The 26,009-nt window shown below is 47.6% G+C and overlaps 1 protein-coding gene across 6 annotated transcripts in view; it reads left to right on the top strand.

Moving 5' to 3' along the window:
* Positions 1-25,655, top strand: part of ANKMY1 (ankyrin repeat and MYND domain containing 1) — a 68,727-nt gene extending 43,072 nt beyond the window's left edge. For all 6 annotated transcript variants that reach the window (XM_031936560.1, XM_031936555.1, XM_031936559.1 and 3 more), the window contains 5 exons: positions 6,428-6,541; positions 6,870-7,035; positions 22,856-22,934; positions 24,014-24,174; positions 25,425-25,655. In XM_031936560.1, coding sequence (XP_031792420.1) covers positions 6,428-6,541; positions 6,870-7,035; positions 22,856-22,934; positions 24,014-24,174; positions 25,425-25,468 — 564 coding nt within the window. In that variant the 3' untranslated portion in view covers positions 25,469-25,655. The remainder of the gene's footprint in view (positions 1-6,427; positions 6,542-6,869; positions 7,036-22,855; positions 22,935-24,013; positions 24,175-25,424) is intronic.
* The last annotated feature ends 354 nt before the right edge of the window (positions 25,656-26,009 follow it).

Below are 26,009 nucleotides of genomic sequence, written 5' to 3'. Positions count from 1 at the left end.
GGGCTCCCAGCACTTTGTCAGGGGTTAGGGGGCTCCCCAGCGCCTCGTCCGGGGTTAGGGGGCTCCCCAGCACCTCATCCGTGGTTAGAGGGCTCACCAGCGCCTCGTCTGGGGTTATGGGGCTCCCAGCACTTAGTCAGGGGTTGGGGGGCGCCCCAGTGCCTTGTCCGGGGTTAGGGGGCTCCCAGCACCTTGTCCGGGTTTAAGGGGCTCCCCAGTGCCCCCTATTTTTTATTTATAAAATATAAAAACATTTTTTGTCATCTGTATGCCATCAGCCAGTTGTAAAAACACTAATATGGGAGAATTTGATTCGCTTTTGTTATCTCTGTGGATTCTCTTACCTCTTTCTGGAGTGACTTCTATCAGGGTCCTGTAGTCTGTTTAACGGACTGAATTTCTGTTAGTTTAAGAGTTCCCCAACTGATCCCTTTGGATTTGTCTCTTCCTTTCCAATTTCTTTTTTTTTTTTTTGGACGGAGTTTTACTCTTGTCGCCCAGGCTGGAGTGCAGTAGTGCGATGTCGGCTCACTGCAACCTCTGCCTCTCAGGTTCAAGCAATTCCCCTGCCTCAGCCTCCCAAGTAGCTGGGATTACAGGCACCTGCCACCAAGTCCAGATAATGTTTATATTTTTAGTAGAGATGGGGTTTTGCCATGTTGGCCAGGCTGGTCTCTAACTCCTGACCTCAGGTGATCCGCCCGCCTTGGCCTCCCAAAGTGCTGGGATTACAGGCATGAGCCACCGCGCCTGGCCTCTTTACAGTATTTTACATCTATTTCCCTTTTCCTCATTGCCTGAGCCAGGTTCCACTTGAGTGACAGCATCCCAGCATGTTCCTGATGCCAGGGGACCGTTTCTGCGGTGCCTTCTGTACATTTCTGGTAGCTGTCCTTTTCCAAAGTAGGGAGCACCCCTTCATTTGCAGTTTGCCATGAGGATTTATCAGGTTGGTTATGGAAAAAACTTTTTTTCATTCCTTCTTTTTGTTTGCCAAAAAACATTACGGTAACATACCTATAATGTTTTGCCTTTCAAAAACATTACGGTAACATACCTATAACACAACGTTTACCATCTTAACCACTGCAGGTGTGCATGTTGTGGTAAGTCTGTTCTCATTGCTGTGCAGCCGTCATCACCCTCCCTCTCCAGAGCTGCTTCATCTTGCAAAACAAAGGCTCTGTCTCCATTCCACACTCACTCCCTTTCCCCACCCCCGGCCTCTGGCCATTCTGCTTTCTGTCTGTGAATGTGAAACGCCCCACATACATGGAAGCACACAGTACTTGTTCTTTTTTGACTGGCTTTCACTCAGCACCCTGTCCTGAAGGTTCATCTATGGAGTAGCTGGTGTCAGGATTTCCTTTCTGTTCAAGGCTGAGTGATATCCCCCAGGATGCGTGGAGGACATCTGGCTTCTCCGTTTCTCTCTTGATGGACATTTTGGGCTGCTTCCACGTTTGAGCTGTTGTGAGGAATGCCGCTAGTGGCACGAATGGACACGTTTCTCTTCAAGAGCCCACTTTTAGTTCTTCTGGGAACTTGCCTGGAAGTGGGATGGCTGAGTCCTATGGTATAATCATTCTATGTTTAATTTTTTTTTTTTTTTTTTTTTTTTTGAGTCAGAGTCTCACTCTGTCACCCAGGCTGGAGTGCAGAGGCGTGATCACAGCTCACTGCGAACTCCGCCTCTCAGATCCAAGCAATCCTCCTGCCTCACCCTCCTGAGTAGCTAGGATTACACGTGTGTGCCACCACACCCAGCTAATTTTTATATTTTTAGTAGAGACGGGATTTCACCATGTTGGTCAGGCTGATCTTTGAACTCCTGACCTCAAGTGATCCTCCCACCTCGGCCTCCCAAAGTGCTGGGATTACAGGCCTGAGCTACCGCACCCAGCCATTTGTTTAATGTTTTGAAGAACCTCCGAACTGTTTCCACGGCAGCTGCACTGTTTCATGTTCTCACCAACATTGGACAGGGTTCCAGTCACTCCAGACTGTCACCAATACTTGCTATTCTCTGTTTTTTCGATAGTTGCCATCCTAATGGATGCGAGGTGGTATTTCGTTTGTTTTTTAAACAGAGTCTCACTCTGTCGCCCAGGCAGGAGTGCAGTGGTGTGATCTCGGCTCACTGCAGCCTCCACCTCCCGGGTTCAAGTGATTCTTGCTGGAATTACAGGCGCCCACCACCGCACCCAGCCAAGTTTTGTATTTTTAGTAGAGATGGGGTTTTGCCATGTTGGCCAGACTGGTCTCAAACTCCTGGCCTCAAGCGATCCGTCTGTCTTTTCCTCCCAAAGTGCTGGGATTACAGGCGGAAGTCACCCCCGCCAGCCTTCTCATTGTGGTTTTGATATGTATTTCCCTAATGATGAGTGATGTTGAATGTCTTTCATGTGCTTATTGGCCATTTATGTATCTTATTTGGAGAAATGTCTATTCAACTCCTTCGGCAATTTTTGAATCTTCATTATTGTTGAGTTTTAGGACATTTCTATATATTCTAGATGTTAATCCCTTATCGAGTATGTAATTTACAAATATTTTGATATACGAAAGTTTTTAATTTTCATGAAGTCCAGCTTGTCTATTTTTTCTTTTGTTGCCTTTACCTTTGGCGTCAGAGCCCAGAAATCATTGCCAAATTCAATGTCGTGAAGATTCTTCCTATGTTTTCTTCTAAGAGTTTTATAGTTTCAGCTAGGAACTTTCAGAAATACTTTTCCGTAGCCTCCTGGAAAATCTGGTGCTTTTCTCTTACTATGATTTCGTGGGATCTGAGTCCATGGAGTCCCCGAAACCCTAGGGGTGCCCTGGCTTGTGGGGTAACGTAAACAGTGGTGCTGCAGGACCCTTCTGCTGGAGGCCTGGGCTGTCTAGGTCCTGGCGACGCCTCCATCTCCCACCACGTCTTGCTGTTCAGGCTGTGGCAGAACCTTGTTTCAGGGGCTCTTCCTCTGGCGCTCCTGTGGCTGCTGCAGCAGACCATAGCTTGGGCAGCTTAAGCCACAGAAGTGAGCTGGCTCTGCTCCTGGAGGGTGGAGGCCACGGTCATGGTGTTGCAGGGTTGCGACCCTGGTATAGACCGTGGTGTAGACCTCGCCGTGGCTTCTGGGGGCTGGCTGGCCAACTCTGCCCTCCTCAGCTCATGGTGTTCTCCTGCATGCATGTCTGTCTGTGTAGCCAAATGTCCCTTCTCAAAAGACAGTGGTCATACTGGACCACCTCCACCCTAAGGACCCTTGATCATCTGCAACGACCCTATGTCCAAATAAAGTCATGTTCACAGATCCTGGGGGTTAGGACTTCAACTTACCTTTTTAGGGGACCCAAGCGAACCCACACACGGCTTCGGCGTTTTCAGTCTTCTCCTTTCTCCTTGGCTGCTGTTCTGGGCCTCGGCCTGTGGTGAGCACGTAGGATGCACAGGCCTGAGGTGGAGCTCGTTGAGGCTCTGGGGTCACCAGGCCTCCTGAATATTCTCATACTAAACTTTCTAAAGATTGTCCCGTAAATGAATGCGTGAAGCTCAAGCTCCGGGCCCCCCTGATTCCCCAGGCCCCGCCATGTGGATGGCTGCAGCACCAGGCATGAGTTCCACATTTGTCTTTGAACGGCCAAGGAAGGGGCTGCCAGAACATAGGTTAGCAGTGTTTGGAGAAAAACCACTGCAGAAAGGAGCTTTCATCAGCCAGGGGACCTTTAGAAAGTCCCTCCCTCACTGTCTTTTCTGTGGCCTCCGGGGGACAAAATCTTGTTCTTACAAACATTTCTAGCTCCTCTCACTGGGCAGGCTCTGCTTAGATATGGGGCCCCAAATTTCCTTAATTTGAGAGCAGAGCAAGTCTGACTGAAGGATCCGTGTTCAAGCCCACTGGTCCTGACAAACTCCTCAGAGACACATGCCGGGCCGGTCAGCTTCAGGCCACCCCTTCCTCTTACTGGAAAGGTCCCAGCCTTCCCTCCCGGTGCTGTTCAGCAGGGGTTGTGGTCTCAGAGGCGGAGCCCCCTGGGCAGGGCTGGTTCCTGGAGTGTGCTGATGCTGCTGGGGTCTGAAGAGACATGGAGGACAGGGCCACTGGAGAGGCGGGCTCCGGGGATGGAGGGGCGAGCTTAGCTAGCTGCAGCCAAGGGCATGCCTGGGAAGCCTCAGCAGGGGAACGGGGTCATTGTGCCATGGAGGTGGGGCAGAGTGCCTGGGGGTGAGGTGGAGGCAATGATGTCAAAGTTCAGATGGGGGTGCTTGGGAGGTGAGGGTCTGGAAGGGAGCGTTGGCGAGTGAATGGTTTAGCACAGGGACAGCAAAGTGTATCTCAGTTCTCACCGTGGATGAGGCGGTCACCCCGGGCAGCCAGGGCCAGGGCTGGAAGATACTCCTGGTGAGAGACAGGCAGGTCAGCAGATGGGGAGGGGCTGTGGCGGGAGAGGAAGGGGTGAGGACATGGGACCTGGGTTGAGAAAGCCCCAGGCCAAAGCACACACTGCACACCCTGCTGGGGCTGGTTGTCCCCAGTGACTCCCAGGGTTGGGGTCAGTGCGGAGGGGTCTGTGGTGACATGGCAGCTGTGGGGATGCAGAAGTTCCCAGGAATGATGTTTGGCCAGAGGGGAGAAGGTGCCCAGCAGGGTGAGACTAAGAGGTGAATCCCAGCTGCTGCCGATCAGCCAGTCCTGGGAGCCCAGGGGCAGGGTGGGGTAGGGTGGCTACATCACGACCCAGGCAGAGCTGTCCAGAGAAGCTGTCCCAGTGCCAGGACTGAGTGAGGCCTGGGGGCCCTACAAAGACAACACTTGGGGGATGGGGGTGGGCTGACAAGTCCCCCAGCAGCATTGGGCAGGGAAGGGTCGATCCATCGTCCACCCACCTGTCCATTACCGAGCACCTGTGGCAGCCCTCGCTCGCCCACCGTCTGCCCACCTTTCCTGAAAAAGATTTGATGAGGTGGGGTCTTGGAGGCATGTCCAGCAGGGACGGACTCGTGGGGTTTTTGGCATGTTATCATGGCTTCAGCAGGAAGGAAAGTCAAGAACATGGGGGTGTCGTGGGTGGATCTGGGTGGCTGTATCCTCGGGAGCAGTGGAAAACAGCCGCCTCCTGTGCCTGGCGTATGCCTTGCCTGGCCTCACTTGGCCTTGAGGAATCTGTGTATAAACTCCACCCATGCCCCCATGCGCCAGGCAGTCAGCCTTTCAGGCCAGGCTGGCCACTGGTGTTGGTGGCATTGGCCGCTCCGCCGTCCCGCACTGTGCCTGGTGCCATGCCCAGGGCATTGTTCTCGTGTGTTGCTGAGAAAGCAGGGTTGCTGTGTTTGTGTGGAGTGTGTGTTACGCATGTCACAGAGAGGGGGGATCTCGCTGGGGGAATTGTATTTCACCAAATCATGACCCTGCTTGCATCTGGCTAGCAAGGCCCCCATGCACACAGCAGTGAGCCTTCCCCAGATGGCGGCCTGGTTTTCATCCACTCACACGGGCTGCCCTGAGCCTGCCCGGCCCCCTGATAGAACTTGCCTCCTCCCGTGTCAGAAGGGGCAGCCTCTTTAGATGATCGTTGCTTTGGATGGGATTGTTGTACCTGTTGGGCCAGAGACCGTTGCTGTCGTATGTTTGCCACAGGTCAGGCACACGTGCACACAGGCTCATGCATTCACACATTTGTCAGGCATGCTTGCACTCAGACATACATGTGTGCCCTTACTCATGCATGCACACACACTAGCCCCCACTCATGCACAGACACACATGCGTGCACACACACCCACACTGCACACCTACATGCATGCAGGCACACTCACACCTACCCACCTATGAACATGCATGCACATAATATCCACACACACCCACTAGCCCCACACATGCACACACACACATCCACACACATGCACACATCTACCTACATACAGGCACACTCCCACCCAGCCATGAACACACATACACATACCCATGCATGCACACGCACTGGCCCCCCGCCCCACACACACCTACGTATAGGCATACACGTGCACTCGCTGTCTTGTTGAGCACCACCATGGCGTGTTGGGATCTGATGAACAAGAGCTGCCTGGTGTCTGCCTTCATGTCACTGACAGCCTGAGGGGAGCAGGACTGTAACGGACTTCACAGACGCCGTTGATTCTATGGTGCTGGGAGTCGGGTGCCAGGGAGGGCTCCCCGAGGCGTGGCTGAACCTTGACTTCACTGTGACATCATTAGGGCGAGGCTCAGCCCCAAGTCCTTGTCCATGAGGTCAGCCCCGTCTCCGTCTCCCTCTCCCCGTTCGTCCCATGGGCACTGCTGCACACCTGCAAGGGTGGCCTCGGTGGGGACTGCAGGTGACCGTGGCCCTTCTCAGGCGGTGCTTCACTGTTCCCAGCAGCCAGGGCGTCCTTGTGTGTTTGACCTGGTTCTGTTCTCCACAGATTGACCGACTCATCGATCACGGGGCTGACATCCTGAAGCCGGTGACGCTCAGACAGGGCGAGAAGGTGGCGGTGGGCACAGCTGTGGACTATGGCTACTTCCGATTCTTCCAGGTAGGTGGTGAGCCTCCTGTGAGGAAGGAGGGGGAGTGTGGGTCATGTGCAGGATTCCCGGCTGGGGCATTAGCTCCTGTGGGGCAAAGCTGGGCTCAAGGTTCCTAGTGCCTCCCCCAGAGCAGCCCTTGGCTGCAGAGGCAAACCCCCCGAAGTGCCGAGCTCATGCCAGGTGCAGCTGTGTGTGCTCCCAGCTTTGTGTGTCTGTCAGGGTTCGTCCTCAGTTATACATCATAAGAGCCAAGAGGGGCCCTCGATCACCCAGAGTCACCCCCGCAGTGAGGGGGGCGAGCCTGGGACCCTGTGGTGACCCTGGCGCTGTGTGCAGGACCGGAAGATTGCCCACTGCCCCTTCCACACGCTGATGCCGGCGGAGCGCGAGACGTTCCTGGCACGGAAGCGGCTCCTGGAGTACATGGGCTTGCAGCTACGGCAGGCTGTCTTTGCCAAGGAGAGCCAGTGGGACCCCACGTGGCTGTACCTGTGCAAGAGAGGTGAGCAGTGGGCCCTGTTCTGCTCTGCTCCACAGGGCAGGTTCCGGCCTCATGCCTGGGGCTGTGATCCCTGGAGATCTGGACCCCCTGGGGCTCTGGAGGGGCCTTCCTGGGGCCGGGCTCGTCAGCTTGGCTTGGCCCAGCCCCTTTGTGTCACGTCCTCCAAGGAGCTCGTGCAGGAGAGATTGAGAAGAGGGGTCTGGACTGGGGAGGTTCCCCTGGGAAGCGGATTTGGTGGCCTAGGGTCAGGGCCCAGGTCAGAGGGGCCCCATGCCCAGGAGAGGATTAGGCACCGCTGCCTAATCGAGAGTTGAACCGAGCCCTGTCGGGAGTTCCAGTCCACCCAGCACAGGGCATGTGGGCCTGAGGCCTGGGGTGGTGCTCCCCTGCATCATGATACCCCTACAGGGTGCATCCTGCACACCCCCACATGTCCCCAGCTCCCCGCATGCACCCACCCCAAAAACGTACCATCCATCTACTGATGTCTACTCCCCCATGTACCCACACCCACATACCCACCCCCACCCACCTGGTCACCCCCACTCCCACATACTCCCCACGCCCACATCCCCACCCACCTACTCACCCCCACTCCCACATACCCCCTCATGTCCCCACCCCCACGTTTACCTACTTATGTCTACCTTGCACACACAGACCCACTTACACATCCATACACACTGACACCCACACCCATCCTCTCCTCACATAAAAACCTGTCACATGTTAACGTGTGTGCACACACACACAGGAACCTGCTGATCCCACCCTCCACACTGAGTCCTCAGCATGCAGTAGCCCCCTACAGTCCCACACAGTCCCCCACTGAGCAACCCCCCAGATGCCTTCCCAGCACACAGTGCTCCGCCCCACACACTTGCACATGCTGTTAGTCCGTTTGCGTTGCTGTAAAGGAACGTCTGAGACCGGGTAATTAGAGAAGAGGTTTAATAGGCTTGTGGTTCTGCAGGCTGCACGGGAAGTACGGTACCAGCATCTGCTTCTGGAGAGACCTCAGGGAGCTTCCACTCCCGGTGGAGGGCGAAGGGAAGCCTGTCCATCACGTGGCGAGAGAGAGGGAGAGAGAGAAGGCGGGGGTGTCCCAGGCTCTTCTAAACTCCCAGCTCTCATGTAAACTAACTGAGAACTCACTCGTCCCCAAGGGGATGGCACTAAGCTACTCATGAGGGATCCATCCCCACGATCTGGTCACCTCCTACCAGACCCCACCTCCCACAGGGGGCCCGCAGTTCAACATGAGATTTGGAGGGGACACACATCCAAACCACATCGCATGCTTATGTCCCCACAAATATTTACCAGCCACATGCCCACCCACACACGCGCACACTCCCCAGCATGTATGTCCTGAAATCCCTCAGCTCTCCCCCCACAGTTATCTGCACACCTACCCACACACATGCCTGTCCCCACCCACACAGCACACTGCTTCCCCACATCCCACCCAACCACGGTCTGCGTACATCTACACACACACACGGACACCCCACACCCACCTCCCAAACTCACTTACGTACTGTCACACATGTGCCCACCCTCGCATAAACCCCCACCCCACCCCAACACCTGCCCCATCCAACCCCGGCCTCACTTACAGACCAGCTCATCCACTGCCACCCATGTCTCTCACATGCACACAGCCACAAGCCACTCCCATAATATGTCCCCCCCACACACATATACTGACCTCCCCTTGACACAAACATAAACTTCCCCTCACCTGGCTCGCCCACCAGTACACATGGATGCACCTTTGCTGAGGCTACTTCATGGCCAGGGTGCCTGCAAGGTGAGGCCTCCATTTGTGTAGAGCCCCACTTGGGGGATATAGGCTCTGTTTTGGGCATGACACCCCTGGGGACACTGGGGTTCTAATCAGGCTTGTACTGGCCCATGGGCAGAGGACCAGGCAGGGAGAGGCAAGTTGAGAAGACCCACGTCTACTGCCTCCTCCTGTCCATCAGAGATTAGATCCTAAAATGGGGGTGTCACTTACGGAGAAGTATCCCATTGTCCCAACCCCCAGCTCCAGAGCCTTGGCTCAGCGATTCTGCCCAGGGGAGAGACACACCATAAAACAGTGAGCTTCACACCTCGTCACAAAGAAACCGACTTCATTTTTAACAGAGCAAAGACAACTTCAAGCCTAATGTTGAGAGGCAGTGGGAAGGAGATTGACTAAACTATAGAATGGCTAATTGCTAGAGAAAACTAAGAAAAAAGAGAGACAGGAGAGGACTTCCTGTGGTCGTAACAAGTCTCACACACCCCAAGGACTGATCTAAAGAGCACACAGCATATAAAGAAACATTTATTCAATAAAATCTTTTAAAATTCAGTAAGCACAGAGAATGTCTGTGATATTAAACCAAGATCTACCTTCCTTTTCACCCTCCCAGCTCAGGGAGGCAGAAACTCTATTCCAGACGGGTACAGCCAAGAACACCAGTAGAAGGGGGCATGGATGTCAATAATTCTCATCCTGCCCCCAGCTACCTGTTGCTGAGGCTAAGTTCCTATTGCTCCAGATTTAGTGTGCCTCCAAGATGGCCAGGAGCTGGAGGCTCCATTCTTACGCTCAGCCTCCAAGATGGCCAGGAGGTGGTGCACTAAGAATTACTGGAGGTGATGATGGGCAATATCAAGAAGATTGGTAAACTCACTGGAAGTACAGGTGAAACTATCATCTGCCAGCAATTATATACTATAGTTTGTATTACCGATAAAGTATGCCGAAGGAAAATGAGGAAAGATAGCTGGGAAGAGCCCTCCTGTCGTCAGAACAAATCTTGAATACTGACCTTGGGAACTATCCCTTCAATGAGCTCTGATCTAGTTGAATCAGCCTAAGAAGCCATTTATACCCAGGGCACTGTTGCAAATTATGAACAGTCAGCCAGGAATTATCAGAACTAAACAGGAGTGTATGGTCATGGAAGGAGACAAAGAGATCCTTGTCCAAACCACTGTCACCTTAGGGTCACTGTGGACAAACCCAAGGCTGCCTTCCATGAGAAGGAGCATCAGAAGCTTTATACTGCAGGAGAGAAATGGATTTCACACAATTAACCCAGCTGGTCATTAACCAAATAAGCAAACAGATAGTAATATCCAGCCCCGAGGGAGAAGAATGAAGGAAAATGAACAGCTCCTCAGAGAAAAGTGGGAGACCAACAAGAGAGAAAAAAGGAATGATGAGAAGTGAAGAGATCATCAGGGGAAAGTGGACACCATCAAACACACCAATATGTATATAATTAGAGTGCCGGAAGCGGAGGTGAGAGAGAAAGGAGCAGGAAAAATGTTTTGGAGAAATGATGGATAAAAACTTTCTAAATGTATTTAAAAATAATTTATGTATCTAGGAGTTTCAAGGAGGATAAAATGGAGATTTGTAAAACACATATCAGAGTTAAAATACTGAAAGCCAAAGACAAGGAGAAAACATTGAAAGCAGCAAGAGAAAAATAACTCAAAACTTACAAGGGAATCCCAGTAAGATTAACAGCTAGCCGGCATCTCATCAGAAGAAATTGGTTGGGGGATGGTCAAGATGGCTGATAAGAAGCATTTCACACCCACTTTCTCCACTTAGTAGAACCAGAACAGTGTATAGACAGTCACACTCCAAGTACTTTATCCAAGAGAGAATGCTGGAACTCAACAGAGAAGTGACAGGGGACACCAAAAGTCGGGGAGGAGGAGGAGAGGCAGCCTCTCTGACTGGGTTCGGCTGGGCACCAGGAGTGAATTCCCAGTGTAGGGAAGAGGTGAGTAGTAGATTTCCAGTGGCCCACTTCCTCACCATGGAATCATGCAATCCTGGCCGGACAATCCCTTGACCCTCCCAACCCTTGAAGCTAATATAGGAAGCTTCCAGGAGGCTGTGGGATGGAAGCGCTCCAGGAAGGAAGGTTGCACTGGGTTCCACAGCCTTTCTGAGACCTAAGTAGCCTCAGCAAGTCACCATTTTCAAAACTAGCCTCTGGAAAACTACATTCTGTCCTGGGACCCACGGGCACTGGGACTATGGAGTATTATGGAAACTCAAGTTGTCACTGCTGGGACGGGAGCAAGCCAGGTATGCTCCCACAGCAGGGGGTGGGAACTGAGCAAGGCCTGGGTGGCAGTGGCTGTTGCTGGGAAGTGAGCACTTCTGTGATCTGAGACAGGGATGTAAGTGGGCTGGAGTTCAGTGGCACAATCTCGGCCCACTGTAACCTCGGCCTCCTGGGTTCAAGTGATTCTCCTGCCTCAGCCTCCTGAGTAGCTGGGATTACAGGCGCGCACCACCATGCCTGGCTATTTTTTTGTATTTTTAGTAGAGATGGGGTTTCACCATGTTGGTCAGGCTGGTCTTGTATTCCTGACCTGATGATCTGCCTGCTTCGGCCTCCCAAAGTGTTGGGAATTACAGGTGTGAGCCACCACGCCTGGCCACCAAAAAGAAATTTTTGAGATCCCAGATAAAGAATTTGAAATACTGATTTTTAGGCCAGGTGCGGTGGCTCACATCTGTAATTCCAACACTGGGAGGCTGAGGCAGGCAGATCATTTGAGGTCAGGAGTTCCAGACCAGCATGGGCAACATGGTGAAACCTCGTCTTTACTAAAGTACAAAAATGAGCTGGGTGTGGTGGTGCCTGCCTGTAATCCCAGTCACTCGTGGGGCTGAGGCAGGAGAAATGATGAACCCGGGAGGCAGAGGCTGCAATGAGCTGAGATGCTACTGCACTCCAGTCTGGGTGGCAGAGTGAGACTCTGTCTCAAAAAAAAAAAAAAAAAAAAAAATCAAAATAATTGATTTTAAAGGATCTAAAATAGAAGAGAATACTGAACAAACAATACAAAGAAATTAGAAAAACAATTAAGGATATGAATGAGAAATTTATCAAAGAGACATTTTAGAAAATAACCAAACAGAAATTCTGGAACTAAAGAATTCGTTGAAGGAAATACAAAATACATTTGAAAGCATCAACAATAGACTAGATGAGACAGAGGAAATCTCAAAACTTGAAGATGGGTCTTTTGAAATAATCTAATCAAACAAAAGTTAAAGATAAAAGAATAAAAACAAATAAACAAAGCCTTCATGATATTTAGGACAACATAAAGCAACTAAATTTGCAAATTATTGGTATCCTTAAGGGCAAAGAAACAAAGGATTAGGAAATGTATTAATGAATTAGGGCCAGGTGTGGTGGCTTACACCTATAATACCAGTGCTTTGGGAGTCCAAGGTGGGAAGATTGCTTGAGGCCAGGAATTTGAGACCACCCTGGGCAATATAGCAAGACCCTATCTCTACAAAAAAGAAAAAAAATAGCTGGGTATCATGGTATGCACCTATAGTCCTAGCTGCTTGGGAGGCTGGGCCCAGGAGTTTGAGGTTACTGTGGGCTAGGATTGTGCCACTGTACTCCAGCCTGGGTGACACAGCAAGACCCTATCTCTAAAAATAAATAGTTTTTTTTTTTTTTTAAAGAAAACTAATGAAATAATAGATGAAAACTTCTCAAGTCTAGCAAGAGATATAGACATTCAGATAAAGGAAGTTCAAATGAACCACAGGAAGATACAACAATAAAAGATCTTCTGCATGGCACATTATAGTCAGACCATCTAAAGTCAAAGAAAATCTTAAAAGCAGCAAAAGAAAAGTGGCTAGTCACCCATAAAGGAAATTCCTTAAGACTAACAGATTTCTCAGCAGAAACCTCACAGGCCATAAGAGAATGGGATGGTATATTCAACATGCTGAAAGAAAAAAACCCTGTCACCCAAGAATACTATATCCAGCAAAATTATCTTTCATGAACGAAGGACAAATAAAATCACCCCTGGACAAACAAATGCTGAGGTAATTCATTACTACTAGGCCAATTCTACAAATGCTCAAGGGAGTCCTAAACGTAGAAGTTAAAGGACAACATTTACTATTATGAAAACACACCAAAGTATAAAAGTCACTGGTAAAGTAGTTATACAAAGGAGGAAGAGAAATAACTCAAATGCTACCACTATAGAAATCCACCAAAGCACAATGCCAAACTATAAGAAAGGAACAAGAATTATATGAAACAACCAGAAAACAACATGATGGGAACAAAGCCTTAGGTATCAAGAATAACCTTAAACATGAACAAATTAAAGTATCCTCTTAAAAGATAGAATAGCTAAGTGGATTAAAAATGATCCATGATCCAAAAATGATTCTGCTTACTAGAAGCTCACCTTATCATTAAAGACATATAGACTGAAATAAAGGGATGAAAAAAAGATATTCCAAGCAAACAAACCAGTAGTGAGCAGGAGTAACTAGGTATACTTATATCAGATAAAATGGACTTTTAGTCAGGAAGAGTAACAACAACAAAAAAAGACAAAGTCATTAAACGGAACAGTCTAGCAAGAGGATATTACAACCCTAAATATATATGCACCCAACACTGGAGCACCCAGATTCATGAAGCAAATATTACTAATCTAAAGGCAGATATATACTGCAATACAATAATAATGGGGGTCTTCAATACCACATTCTCAGCATTAGGCAGATTATCTAGACAGAAGATAAACATTGGATTGCAACAGGACATCAGACCAAATGGGCCTCACAGACATTTACAGAACATTTTAGCTAACAAATGCAGAGTATACTTTTCATCGACACATGGAATATCCTCCAGGATAGACCATATGTTAGAGAACAAAACAAATCTCAACAAATTTAAAAAATCAAAATCATATCAGGTATCTTCTCAGACCACTATGGACTAAAATGAGAAGTCTGTGCCAAGAAGAACTCTGTAAACTATACAAATACATATACTGTTCAAATATGTATGCTATACACATTTATATACAAATATTACAACTATGTGTATATAAATTTCCAAACATAGAAATTAAACATGTTTCTGAATGAATATTGAATCAATGAAGAAATTAAGATGGAAATAAAAAAATGTATTCAAACAAACGAAGATGGAAGCACAATATACCAAAACCTGTGGGATACAGCAAAAACAGGGCTAAGAGGGGAAGTTTATAGCAATAAATGCCTACAGCAAAAAATTAGAAAGATTACAAACTAACAATCTAACAGTGCACCTCAAGAAACTAGAAAAGCAAGAACAAATCAAATCTAAAATTAGAAAGTAAATAAAGATCAGAGCAGAACTAAATGAAATAGAGAAGAAGTACAGAGAATCAATGAAATAAAAAGTTGATTCTTTAAAAAGTTGGAAACAAGATGGTAAACTGCTAGCTAGACTAACCAAGAAGAGAGAATTAATTTCTCCTTTCATATCTTATTTGAAGAAATGAATCTCTGTAAATAAAATCAGAAATGAAAAAGGAGATATTACAACTGATACCACAGAAATACAAAAGATCATCAGAGACTAGATGACAAACTGGAAAACCCAGAGGAAATGGATAAATTCCTGGAAACATACGGTCTACCAAGATGGAATGAGGAATAACTAGAAAACCTGAACAGACCAATAATGAGTAGCAAGGTTGAATCAGCAATAAAAAGTCTCTCAACAAGGAAAAGCCCAGGATCAGATGGATTCACAGCTGAATTCTACCAAATATATAAAGAAGAACTAATACCAATCCTCCTGAAACCATTCCAAAAAATCGAGGAGGGAATTCTCCCTAACTCATTCTATCAGGCCAGTGTCACCCTGATATCAAAAGCAGACAAGGACACAAGCAGAAAATCTACAGGTCAATATTCCTGATTAATCTAGATGCAGAAATTCTCCATACAGTACTAGTAAGCCACATCCAACAGCACTTTCAAAAGATTAGGTGAGGCTTATACCTTGCATGCAAGGATAGTTCGACAGACGCAAATTAATAAATGTGATACATCACATCAACAGAATGAAGGACAAAAACCATACAACCATCTCAATAGATGCAGAAAAATCACTAGATACAACTCAACAAGTCTTCATGATAAAAACTTTTTTTTTTTTTTTGAGACAGAGTCTTGCTCTGTCGCCCAGGCTGGAGTGCAGTGGCATGATCTCAGCTCACTGCAACCTCTGCCTCCCAGGTTCAAGCAATTCTTCCTGCCTCAGCTTCCAGAGTAGCTGGGATTACAGGCACCTGCCACCAAGCCCAGCTATTTTTTTTTTTTTTTTTGTATTTTTAGTAGAGATGGAGTTTTGCCATGTTGGCCAGGCTGGTCTCGAACTCCTGACCTCAGGTGATCTGCCTGCCTCAGCCCCCCAAAGTGCTGGGATTACAGGTATGAGCCACCATGCCCAGCTGATAAAAACTCTTAAGAAACTAGGCACAGAAAGAATATACTTTAAAATAATAAAGGCCATATATGACAAGTCCACAGCTAACATCATCATAATAGGAAAAAATTAAAAGCCTTTCCTCTAAGAACTGTAATAAGACAAGGTTGCCCACTTTCACGACTCCCATTCAACCTGGTACTGGAAGTTCTAGCCAGAGGAGTCAGGCAAGGGAAAGAAATAAAAGACATCCACATTGGAAAAGCAAGTCAAATTGTCCCTCTTTGCTGATGGTATTATTCTATATCTAGAAAAACCTAAAGACTCCACCAAAACACTCTTAGATTTCATAAATGAATTCAGTAAAATTGCAGGTTACAAAAGTGAAGGACAAAACAATCAGTAGCATTTATATACCCCAATAATGACCTAGCCAAGACTGAAATCAAGAAGGCAATCACATTTACAATAGCGACAAAAAATACTTAGGAATAAATTTAACCGAAGAGGTGAAGGATCTCCATAAGGAAAACTATAAAACACTGATGAAAGAAATTGAAGAGAACACACAAAAACATGGAAAGACATCCCATGTTCATGAATTGGAAGAATTAATATCATGAAAATGACCATACCACCAAAAGCAATCTACAGGGTCAATACAATGCCTATCAAAATACCAGTGCCATTCTTCACAAAAACAGAAAAAACAGGCCGGGCGTGGTGGCTCAAGCCTGTAATCCCAGCACTTTGGGAGGCTGAGACAGGCAGATCACGAGGTCAGGAGATCAGACCATCCTGGCTAACACGGTGAAACCCCGTCTCTACTAAAAAAAAATACAAAAAACTAGCCGGGCGTGGTGGCGGGCGCCTGTAGTCCCAGCTACTCGGGAGGCTGAGGCAGGAGAATGGCATAAACCCAGGAGGCGGAGCTTGCAGTGAGCTGAGATCCGGCCACTGCAGTCCAGCCTGGGAGACAGAGCGAGACTCCGTCTCAAAAAAAAAAAAAACAGAAAAAGCAATCCTAAAATTCATGTAGAACCAAAAAAGATCCCAAATAGCCAAAGCAGTCCAGAACAAAAAGAACAAAGCTGGAGACATCACATTACCTGGACTCAAACTACACTACAAAGCTATAGTAACCAAGACAGCATGTATTGATATACAAATAGGCACATAGACCGATGAAACAGAATAAAGAACCCAGAAATAATGCCATATATTTACAGCCAACTGATCTTTGTCCAAGCTGATAAGAACATACATTGGGGAAAGGACACTTTCTTCGATAAATGGTGCTGGGAAAATTGGATAGCCACATGCAGAAGAATGAAAGTGGACCCTTATCTCTCACCATATATAAAAAAGACTCTACATGGACTAAAGACTTAAACACAAGACTTGAAACTATAAAAATACTCAAAATTTAGGGCAAATTCTCTTGGACATTGATCTAGGCAAAGAAGGTATGACTAAGACTTCAAAAACACAGGCAACAAAACCAAAAATAGACAAATGGTATTTAATAAAACTAAGGAGCTTCTGCACAATGAAAGAAATAATCAACATAGTGAAGAGAGAACCTGGTGAATGGAGAAAACATTTGCAAACTATTTACCTGACAGGAGACTAATATTCAGAATATACAGGGAACTCATACAATTCAGCAGAAAAAATAATCCTATTAAACTTGAGTAAGGGACATGAATTGACATTTCTCAAAAGAAGACATACAACCAGCCATTGGGCATATGAAAAAAATGCTCATCTGTTCATCTTATGCCTAAAAAACAAGAATAGCTTAACATCACTAATCAGAGAAATGCAAATCAGTCAGAATGGCTATTATAAAAAGACAAAAAAATAACAGATGGTGGAAAGGATGCCAAGGAAAGGGAACTCTTATGTGCTGCTGGTGGAATGTAAACTAGTACAGGCACTATGGGAAACAGTATGAAGATTTCTACAAAAAAAAATAGTACTATCATTCAATCCAGCAGTCACACTACTATCCACCCAAAGGGGAAAAAAATCAGTATATCTAAGGAGTATCTACACTTGCCTATTTATTGCAGCACAATACACAATTGCTATGATATGGAATTGACCTAAATGTTCATCAGCAAATAAATGGATAAAGAAAATGTGGTGGCCGGGCGCGGTGGCTCACGCCTGTAATCCCAGCACTTTAGGAGGCCGAGGCGGGTGGATCACGAGGTCAGGAGATCGAGACCATCTGGCTAACACGGTGAAACCCTGTCTCTACTAAAAATACAAAAAAATTAGCTGGGCGCGGTGGTGGGCACCTGTAGTCCCAACTACTCGGGAGGCTGAGGCAGGAGAATGACGTGAACCCAGGAGGTGGAAATTGCAGTGAGCTGAGATCGCGCCACTGCACTCCAGCCTGGGTGACAGAGCGAGACTCCATCTCAAAAACAAACAACAACAACAACAACAAGAAAATATGGTATATATACACAATGGAATATTATTCAGACATAGGCAAGAATTAAATCATGTCATTTGTAGCAACACAAGTGGAACTGGAGGTTAATATCTTAAGTGAAATAAGCCAGGCACAAAAAGACAAATATGTATGTTCTCACTTTTATGTGGGAGCTAAAAATTTTGAACACGTGGAGGTAGAGAGTAGAAAAATAGATAACAGAGACTGGGAAGGGTGGGTAGAGAAAGTGGGTAGGATGAAGAGAAGAGGTTTGAAGGGTACAAAGATACAGCAAGATAGAAGAAATAAAGTCAATGTTTTAGAGCAGAGTAGAATTACTATACTTAACAAAAACGTATTTTGTTCAGGTGATGGGCATCCGAATACCCTAACTTGATCACTACACAGTATATACATGTCACAAAACTTTTGATATGCTCCACAAATTTGTGTAAATAATAATAATAAAAGGATGCAATGGAGGGTTGTTAGAGGAGGCTCAAGACAGTGGGATGTCATATTCAAAGTGCTCAAAGATGGCTGGACATGGTGGCTCTCATGCCTGTAATACCAGCACTTTGGGATACTGAGGCAGAAGGATTGTTTGAGCCCAGGAGATTGAGACCAGCCTGGGCAACATGGTGAGACCCAGTCTCTATTTAAAGAAAATTGAAAGTAACCAAACAAAAAAAAAGTGCTCAGAGTTAGATAAACTGTTAACTGAGAATCTTATATCCAGCAAGTTAACTTGCAAACATGAAAGTGAAATCGACATATTCCCAGATAAAACCTGTGAGAATTGGTTGTTATAGCCTTCCCTTAAAATAAACACTAAAAGTATTTTGAAAGCAAGTGACTTAAGGTGGGAATTAAATACACATGAACAAAGAGCCTTGGCAAAGTTAATTGTAAAGAAGAATATAAATGCATATTTCTTCTTTGTTAGTTGACTTTAAAAGCAATTTAATTTATATGTAAGCAATTTGTATATATGTATGCACTGAATTTATAATGTGTGTGTGCATGCGTGTGTGGTTGCATATGTGTATATGCCCGTAACATATAGAAATGTATTATATCTGGCAATAACAGTACAAAGGAAGTGGGCAGGGGGAAAGTTCTGTTGTGGTAAGAAATGACTTTAAATGATAACTCAAATTGAGAAGATGAAATGGAGATCCAGAAATGGTAAATAATTTTAATATAACTAAAGCTATAAATATGTATGTTTTCTCCTTCTCTCAGCTTCTTTAGAATACATAAAATTATATAAAGTAATAATCTTATAATGTTGGATTTATAACCTTTATAGATGTAATGTGTAATATCACAAAAAGGCAGAAAAGGAAATAGAGCTATATAGGAGTAACTTTTTAATATCTCACTGCTGTTAGTATAGGTCTGAAGCTGATTATGACCAGTCAAGATTCATATGGTAGGCCAGGCACGGTGATTCATGTCTATAATCCCAGCACTTTGGGAGGCTGAGGCAGAAGGATCATTTGAGCCCAAGAATTTAAGACCAACCTAGGCAACATGGCAAGACCCTGTCTCTACAAAAAAAATTTTTAAAAACGAGCTTGACATGGTGGCATGTGCCTGTAGTCACAGCTACTCAGGTGGCTGAGGTGGAAGGATCACTGGAGGCTGGGAGGTTGAGGCTGCAGTGAGGCATGGTCATGCCACTGTACTTTAGCCTGGGTGACAAGGTGAGAACCTGTCTCAAAAAGAAAAGAAAAAAAAAAAAAGGATTCATATGGTAAAGGGTGATGCGACCACTAAGGAAAGAACTCAAAAATACAGTTCAAAATTATTAGATAAATTAAGACATTACATTAAAAAGAGTCTGCTTGTTGTAGATCCTTGAGGAATCACCACACTGTCTTCCACAATGGTTGAACTAATTTACACTCCCACCAACAGTGTAAAAGCGTTCCTATTTCTCCACGTCCTCTCCAGCATCTGTTGTTTCCTGCCTTTTTTTTGTTTGTTTCTTTTTGTTTGTTTGTTTTTTGAGATGGAGTCTCGCTCTGTCGCCCAGGCTGGAGTGCAGTGGCACAATCTCGGCTTACAGCAAGCTCCACCTCCTGGGTTCAAGCCATCCTCCTGTCTCAGCCTCCTGAGTAGCTGGGACTATAGGCACGTGCCACCATGCCCAGCTAATTTTTTTTGTTTTTGGTAGAGACAGGGTTTCACTGTGTTAACCAGGATGGTCTCGATCTCCTGACCTTGTGATCCATCCTCCTTGGCCTCCCAAAGTGCCGATTACAGGCATGAGCCACCATGACTGGCCATTTCCTGACTTGGAATGATTGCCATTCTAACTGGTGTGAGATGGTATCTCAGTGTGGTTTTGATTTGCATTTCTCTAATGACCAGTGATGATGAGCTTTTTTTCATGTTTGTTGGCTGCATAAATGTCTTCTTTTGAGAAATGTCTGTTCATATCCTTTGCCCACTTTTTGAGGGGGTTGTTTGTTTTTTTTATTGTAAGTTTGTTTACGTTCTTTGTAGATTCTGGATATTAGCCTTTTGTCAGATGGATAGATTGCAAAAATTTTCTCCCATTCTGTAGGTTGACTGTTCATTCTGATGATAGTTTCTTTTGCTGTGCAGAAGCTCTTTATTTTAATTAGATCTCATTGGTCAATTTTGGCTTTTGTTGCCATTGCTTTTGGTGTTTTAGTCATGAAGTCTTTGCCCATGCCTATGTCCTGAATGGTATTGCCTAGATTTTCTTCCAGGGTTTTTATGGTTTTAGTTCTTACATTTAAGTCTTTAATCCATCTTGAGTGAATTTTTGTATAAGATATAAGGAAGGGGTCCTGACTGTTTTCTGCATATGGCTAGCCAGTTTTCCCAACACCATTTATTAAATAGGGAACCCTTCCCCCCATCGCTTATTTTTGTCAGGTTTGTCAAAGATCAGATGGTTGTAGATGGGTGGCATTATTTCTGAGGCCTCTGTTCTGTTCCATTGGCCTATATCTCTGTTTTGGTACCAGTGCCATGCTGTTTTGGTTACTGTAGCCTTGTAGTAGTTTGAAGTCAGGTAGTGTGATGCCTCCAGCTTTGTTCTTTTTGCTTAGGATTGTCTTGGCTGTACAAGCTCTGCCATTTGACCCAGCAATCCCATTACTGGGTATCTACTCAAAGGATTATAAATCATTCTACTATAAAGACACATGTACACATATGTTTATTGCAGCACTATTCACCATAGCAAAGACTTGGAACCAATCCAAATGCCCATCAATGATAGACTGGATAAAGAAAATGTGGCACATACACCATGGAATACTATGCAGCCATAAAAAGGCTGAGTTCACGTCCTTTGCAGAGATACGGATGAAGCTGGAAACCATCATTCTCAGCAAACTAACACAGGAACAGAAAACCAAACACCACATGTTTTCACTCTTAAGTGGGAGTTGAACAATGGACACAGGGAGGGGACAGTCACACACTGGGACCTGTTGGTGGGTGGGGGGCTAGGGGAGGAACAGCATTAGGAGAAATACCTAATGTAGATGACGGGTTGATGGGTGCAGCAAACCACCATGGCATGTGTATACCTCGGTAACAAACCTGCACGTTCTGCACATGTACCCCAGAACTTAAAGTATAATAATAATAACAAAAAGAATTCACTTGATGCAGAAAAGTAAAGGAAGAATAAAGGAACAGAAAAATTCGGAGACATATAGAAAACAAAATGCAAGATATCAAATGTAAATCCAACTACAGTATATCATTAATAACATTAAATGTGAATATATTAAATGAGGCAGAGATTGTCACATTAGATAAAAGTGGAAGATCCATCTATGTGCTATTTACAGGACACACATGTTAAATTTCAACAATACAGGCCAGATGTGGTAGCTCACGCCTGTAATCCCAGAACTTTGGGAGGCCGAGGAGGATGGATCACCTGAGGTCAGGTGTTTGAGACAAGCCTGGCCAACATGGTGAAACCCTGTCTCTACTAAAAGTACAAAAATTAACCGTGTATGGTGGTGCAAACCTGTAATCCCAGCTACTGAGGAGGCTGAGGCAGGAGAATCACTTGAACCTGGGAGGCGGAGGTTGCAGTGAACCAAGATCACGCCACTGCACTCTAGCCTGGGTGACAGAGCAAGACTTTGTCTCAAAAAGAAAAAAAAATTCAATGATACAAACAGACAAAGTTAAAGGATAAAAAGCTACCATGGGAACAGCAATCACAAGAAGGCTGGAATTGCTAATATCAGAAAAAATAGACTTGCAAATGCTACTGGTGATAAAGAGGGACATTTTATGATAAAAGGGTCATCAATTAGGAAGATATAACAATTATAAACCCATATGCACCGAATCACAGACACCCAAATACATGAAGCAAAAAGTCACAGAAATGGAGAAAAGTCACAGAAATGGAGAAACAGATAACTCAACAATAATAGTCAGAAATGTCAGTTCCTCACTTTCAACAATTGATCAAAAAACTAGGCCCAAGGTCATCAAGGAAACAGGAAGTTGAACCATACAAGCCTATTAGACTTATCAGATCTCTAGAACACTCTACCCAACAGCAACAGAATCTGTATTCTTCTCAAGTATCCTGGAGACATTCTCCAGGATAGACCATACATAGATCATAAACCCTTTAAATAAAGTTACGAGAATAGAAATAATACATTTCATATACTCTGACCACAATAGAATTTAATTAGAAATGACTAACACAAGGACATTTGGGAAACTCCCATAAAATAACACATGTCTAAATAACAAGTTTAAGAAGAACCCAAAAGGGAAATTTGAAGCACCTTGAAATGAATTAAAAAGAAGACATAACACAGGTGGAGCAGCAGACTGAAGAGTGAAGCCCTTCCCTGGAGCCTGTGGACTGCCCTGCGCCTCCAGGTCCACGCTCCGCTCTGCGTCCTCGCACTCACTATGGAGCCATCGAAGGCTTGGTTCCCCCATCTGCCTCCCCGGTAGTGCAGGCGGGCACCACAGGGAGGGCCCAAGGAGGTGGCATCTGTAGTGGCGGCCCCCACCCTGTCATGTGAGTACTAATGCGGGACCCTCTTTCATACAGTGGAGCTGATCCCCAGCCACAGGATGAAGAAGAAGGGCCCCAGCCTGCCCAAGGGCCTGGATGTGAAGGAGCAGGGGCAGTAAGTGTGTCTGCGGGCTGGGTTCTTTCCAGGACGGCAGCCTGTGGTTTGGACAGTGCTGCTGTGCCTGGCCTGACCACCTCATCCCAGGACAGCCTCTGCCATCTGATACCCAAGTGGCATGGCCTCCTCCAGGAAGTCCTGCTTGCAGGCTCTGGGCTTCAGCCAAGATGAGGTGCAGATGATGCACCCTGCAGATAAGGGTGCAGAGTCACAGGGCACACTCATGGAGTGCCCTGGGCTGCTCCCAGTGGGTCACAGAGAGGGGTTCCATGTCCTGCAGGAGGGTGGCCACCTCCCATCCCAGAGGCAGTGGCTGAGTGGGGTTTGAGCCCAGGCTCTGCTTCTGCAAGATGTCCTGTGGAGGCTTGCCTGGCCTGCTGGCTGTGCGGCAGAGCCTGCATACCTGCACCTCCTTGCCCCTCCCTCCACCACTGGCCTCTCCGTGGAGTCTCAACACTGTACTCACTCTGCTGTTTCAGAACAGTCTCTTTACATGCCTGTTTCTCCTCTGGGATGAGAGAGCAGGAACCAGGCCCTATTCTTATGGGCGTCCCCACCTCATAAAACCTGTGCAACCCAGCGAGGTGATGGAGAGGGGACTGGTGCAGGACAGGGAGGGTTTTTCTCCTAAAGCAGAGGAGACTGGTGCTTTGAGGCTCACCCCAAAGGCAGGCTCCATGCCCTGTCCTCGAAGAGTCACTTCTCCCATGCCACGGTGTACCACAGACATTTCCCTATGTGCCTAGGAGTTCCCCACTATCGTTGTGTTTGTGGCACCATGGCGGTCTCCTGAATGGATGTGTATTCACTTAACCTACCCTTACTGGTGGACAGAGGTGGTTCCCAGAGCTCGGCATGTGTTGGTTTGCTATTCTAAATATTGCTGTGCTGAACATCCGCAGGACGGAGACTTAGGGGCTTTTGTCCCTGTGTGAAGGCTGCCCAACACAGGGGACGGTGCGGGACGGTGGGGACTAGCCCAGGAGCTCAGGGCCAGGCACAGCTCGCAGGCAGCGGCTGTTTGTGGGGAAGCAGGTTCCGGAGTGGCCACTGCTGACTGTGAGGCTCTGTTGCAGAATTCCCTTCTTCAAGTTCTGCTACCAGTGTGGCCGCTCCATCGGGGTCCGCCTCTTGCCCTGCCCTCGCTGCTACGGGATCCTGACCTGCAGCAAGTACTGCAAGACCAAGGCCTGGAACGAGTTCCACAAGAAGGACTGCGGGGACCTGGTGGCCATTGGTAGGTCGGCCCTCAGGTTGGGAGGCAAGGGTTCCACTGCTGCTGAGGGCGAAGGCGCAGACCTGGGGTGCTGGTGAGGGGCACCCTCATTTCCCGAAATCTCTCCAGATTCAGGCCACTTTTCCAACATTTCCAGATGGGCCTGTTGGGCGTCAGGGGGCCCCTGAGGCAGCCTGGCTCTTCCTCACCTACTGTGGCAGCGTGATGCTTGTCCTCGCCCTGGAAGGGGATATACCACCCCGTCCCTGCAGAGCTGGAACATGGACCCCTGGGGGCTCTGCTGACACGTGGGGGCTTCACTGACCCCTGGGGCTCTGCTGACACCAGTGCTGGACACCACAGGGCAGCTGGACTTGGAGCTCCTTCAGGAAATTTCCTCCCGGCCTGCCGTCTCAGATGTCTGTCGTAGTGTGGACATCAACAGGTGTCTGCTTCTAGAAACACCCTGCTCTCCTGTGCTCCCCTCTTCCCCTCCTTGCTGTGACCAGGGCCTGGAGCCTCGAGGGCGGCGGGCATTGCTGAGGCTGGTGTGTGAAGCTGTGCAGTGGTGACCGCTCTACTGGGACCTGGCTGGGTTCCCAGCCTGGTGGGGATGGGAGTGGGTCTGGGAAAGCCCCTGTCCTTGGGCCTGTGCCCTGAAGCGAGTGGCTGCTGACCTCCTTCCCCACTCTATAAAATGGGGCTTTTTTTTTTCTTTTGAGATGGAGTCTTACTGTGTCACCAAGTCTGGAGTGCAGTGGCGCGATCTCTGCTCACTGCAACCTCTGCCTCCTAGGTTCCAGCAATTCTCCTGCCTCAGCCTCCCCAGTAGCTGGGACTACAGGCGCGTGCCACCACGTCTGGCTCATTTTTTGTATTTTTAGTACAGACGGGGTCTCACCATGTTAGCCAGGATGGTCTCGATCTACTGACCTTGTGGTCCACCCACCTCGGCCTCCCAAAGTGCTGGGATTACAGGTGTGAGCCCCCACGCCCGGCCAATGGGGCTTTTAATAACAGGCACCCTCGGTGGGGTCGCAGCTCCTTGGCTTGTAGACTCCAGGATGGGACTTGGTGGGTCTGGCAGGCCCCTCTTTGAAGAGTTACCGCAGATAGCCCTCAGGCCTTGCTGCGTCTGGGTCCTTGCCTGCAAAAGCGCTAGACAGAGCACAGTCCTCAGCCGCCCCACACAGCCTGAGTTCTGGAGCCAGGCCTCGGGGGAGGCCAGCTCCAGCCCCCTCTTCCCCTCCCCCATACCTTTCCTCCTCCAGTGACACAACTGGAGGAAGTTTCCAGGAGAGAAGAATCTCAGTGAAGCAGCAGCTGCACATCCGAGGCTTGGGGAAGACCCAGGACTGTGTGGGTTTCTTACCTGCCTGAGCCACCTCAGGGAATCTTCCAGCCTACTGCGCGCCTTTCTGCACCTTGGGGGCCATGCTTTGTAGCCGTGTCTCCCTTGCGACCTCACAATAAATTGGCTCCACAGGGTGTTTTTGACAGTCTGTGCTGTGCTCTGCCCCTAGCTGGGCAGTCCCAGAGCTTTTGTGGAGCCTGTGCCTGCCTCTGCCCTTGGCTTTGATCTTGCCTGGCCTCCCCTGGGGCCTGGCCTGGGCCATCCTGATGGACCAGGCAGGCGAGGGCCAGGACTCGGAGCCTGCTGCGGAGATGGCGGTGGGGGCAACTCCTGGGTCTCTGGGGCTCGTTCTGGGACCTTGCTAGGAGCCCGCAGCAGCAGGCTCCACTCCCTGCTCAGGTGCCCGTGGGTGCGAGGCTCCTACTGGGGTCTGCGGTGCTCATTTGTTCCCCGTGCACTTACGGAGTGTCTGCTGTGTGCTGAGTGTTCTGAGGATGGCAGT

This window comes from Piliocolobus tephrosceles, chromosome 11 (genome assembly GCF_002776525.5).
Source record: "Piliocolobus tephrosceles isolate RC106 chromosome 11, ASM277652v3, whole genome shotgun sequence".
Lineage (NCBI taxonomy): Eukaryota > Metazoa > Chordata > Mammalia > Primates > Cercopithecidae > Piliocolobus > Piliocolobus tephrosceles.
Note: the sequence above shows the minus strand (reverse complement) of the source record. Positions and strands in the feature narration are given on the sequence as shown.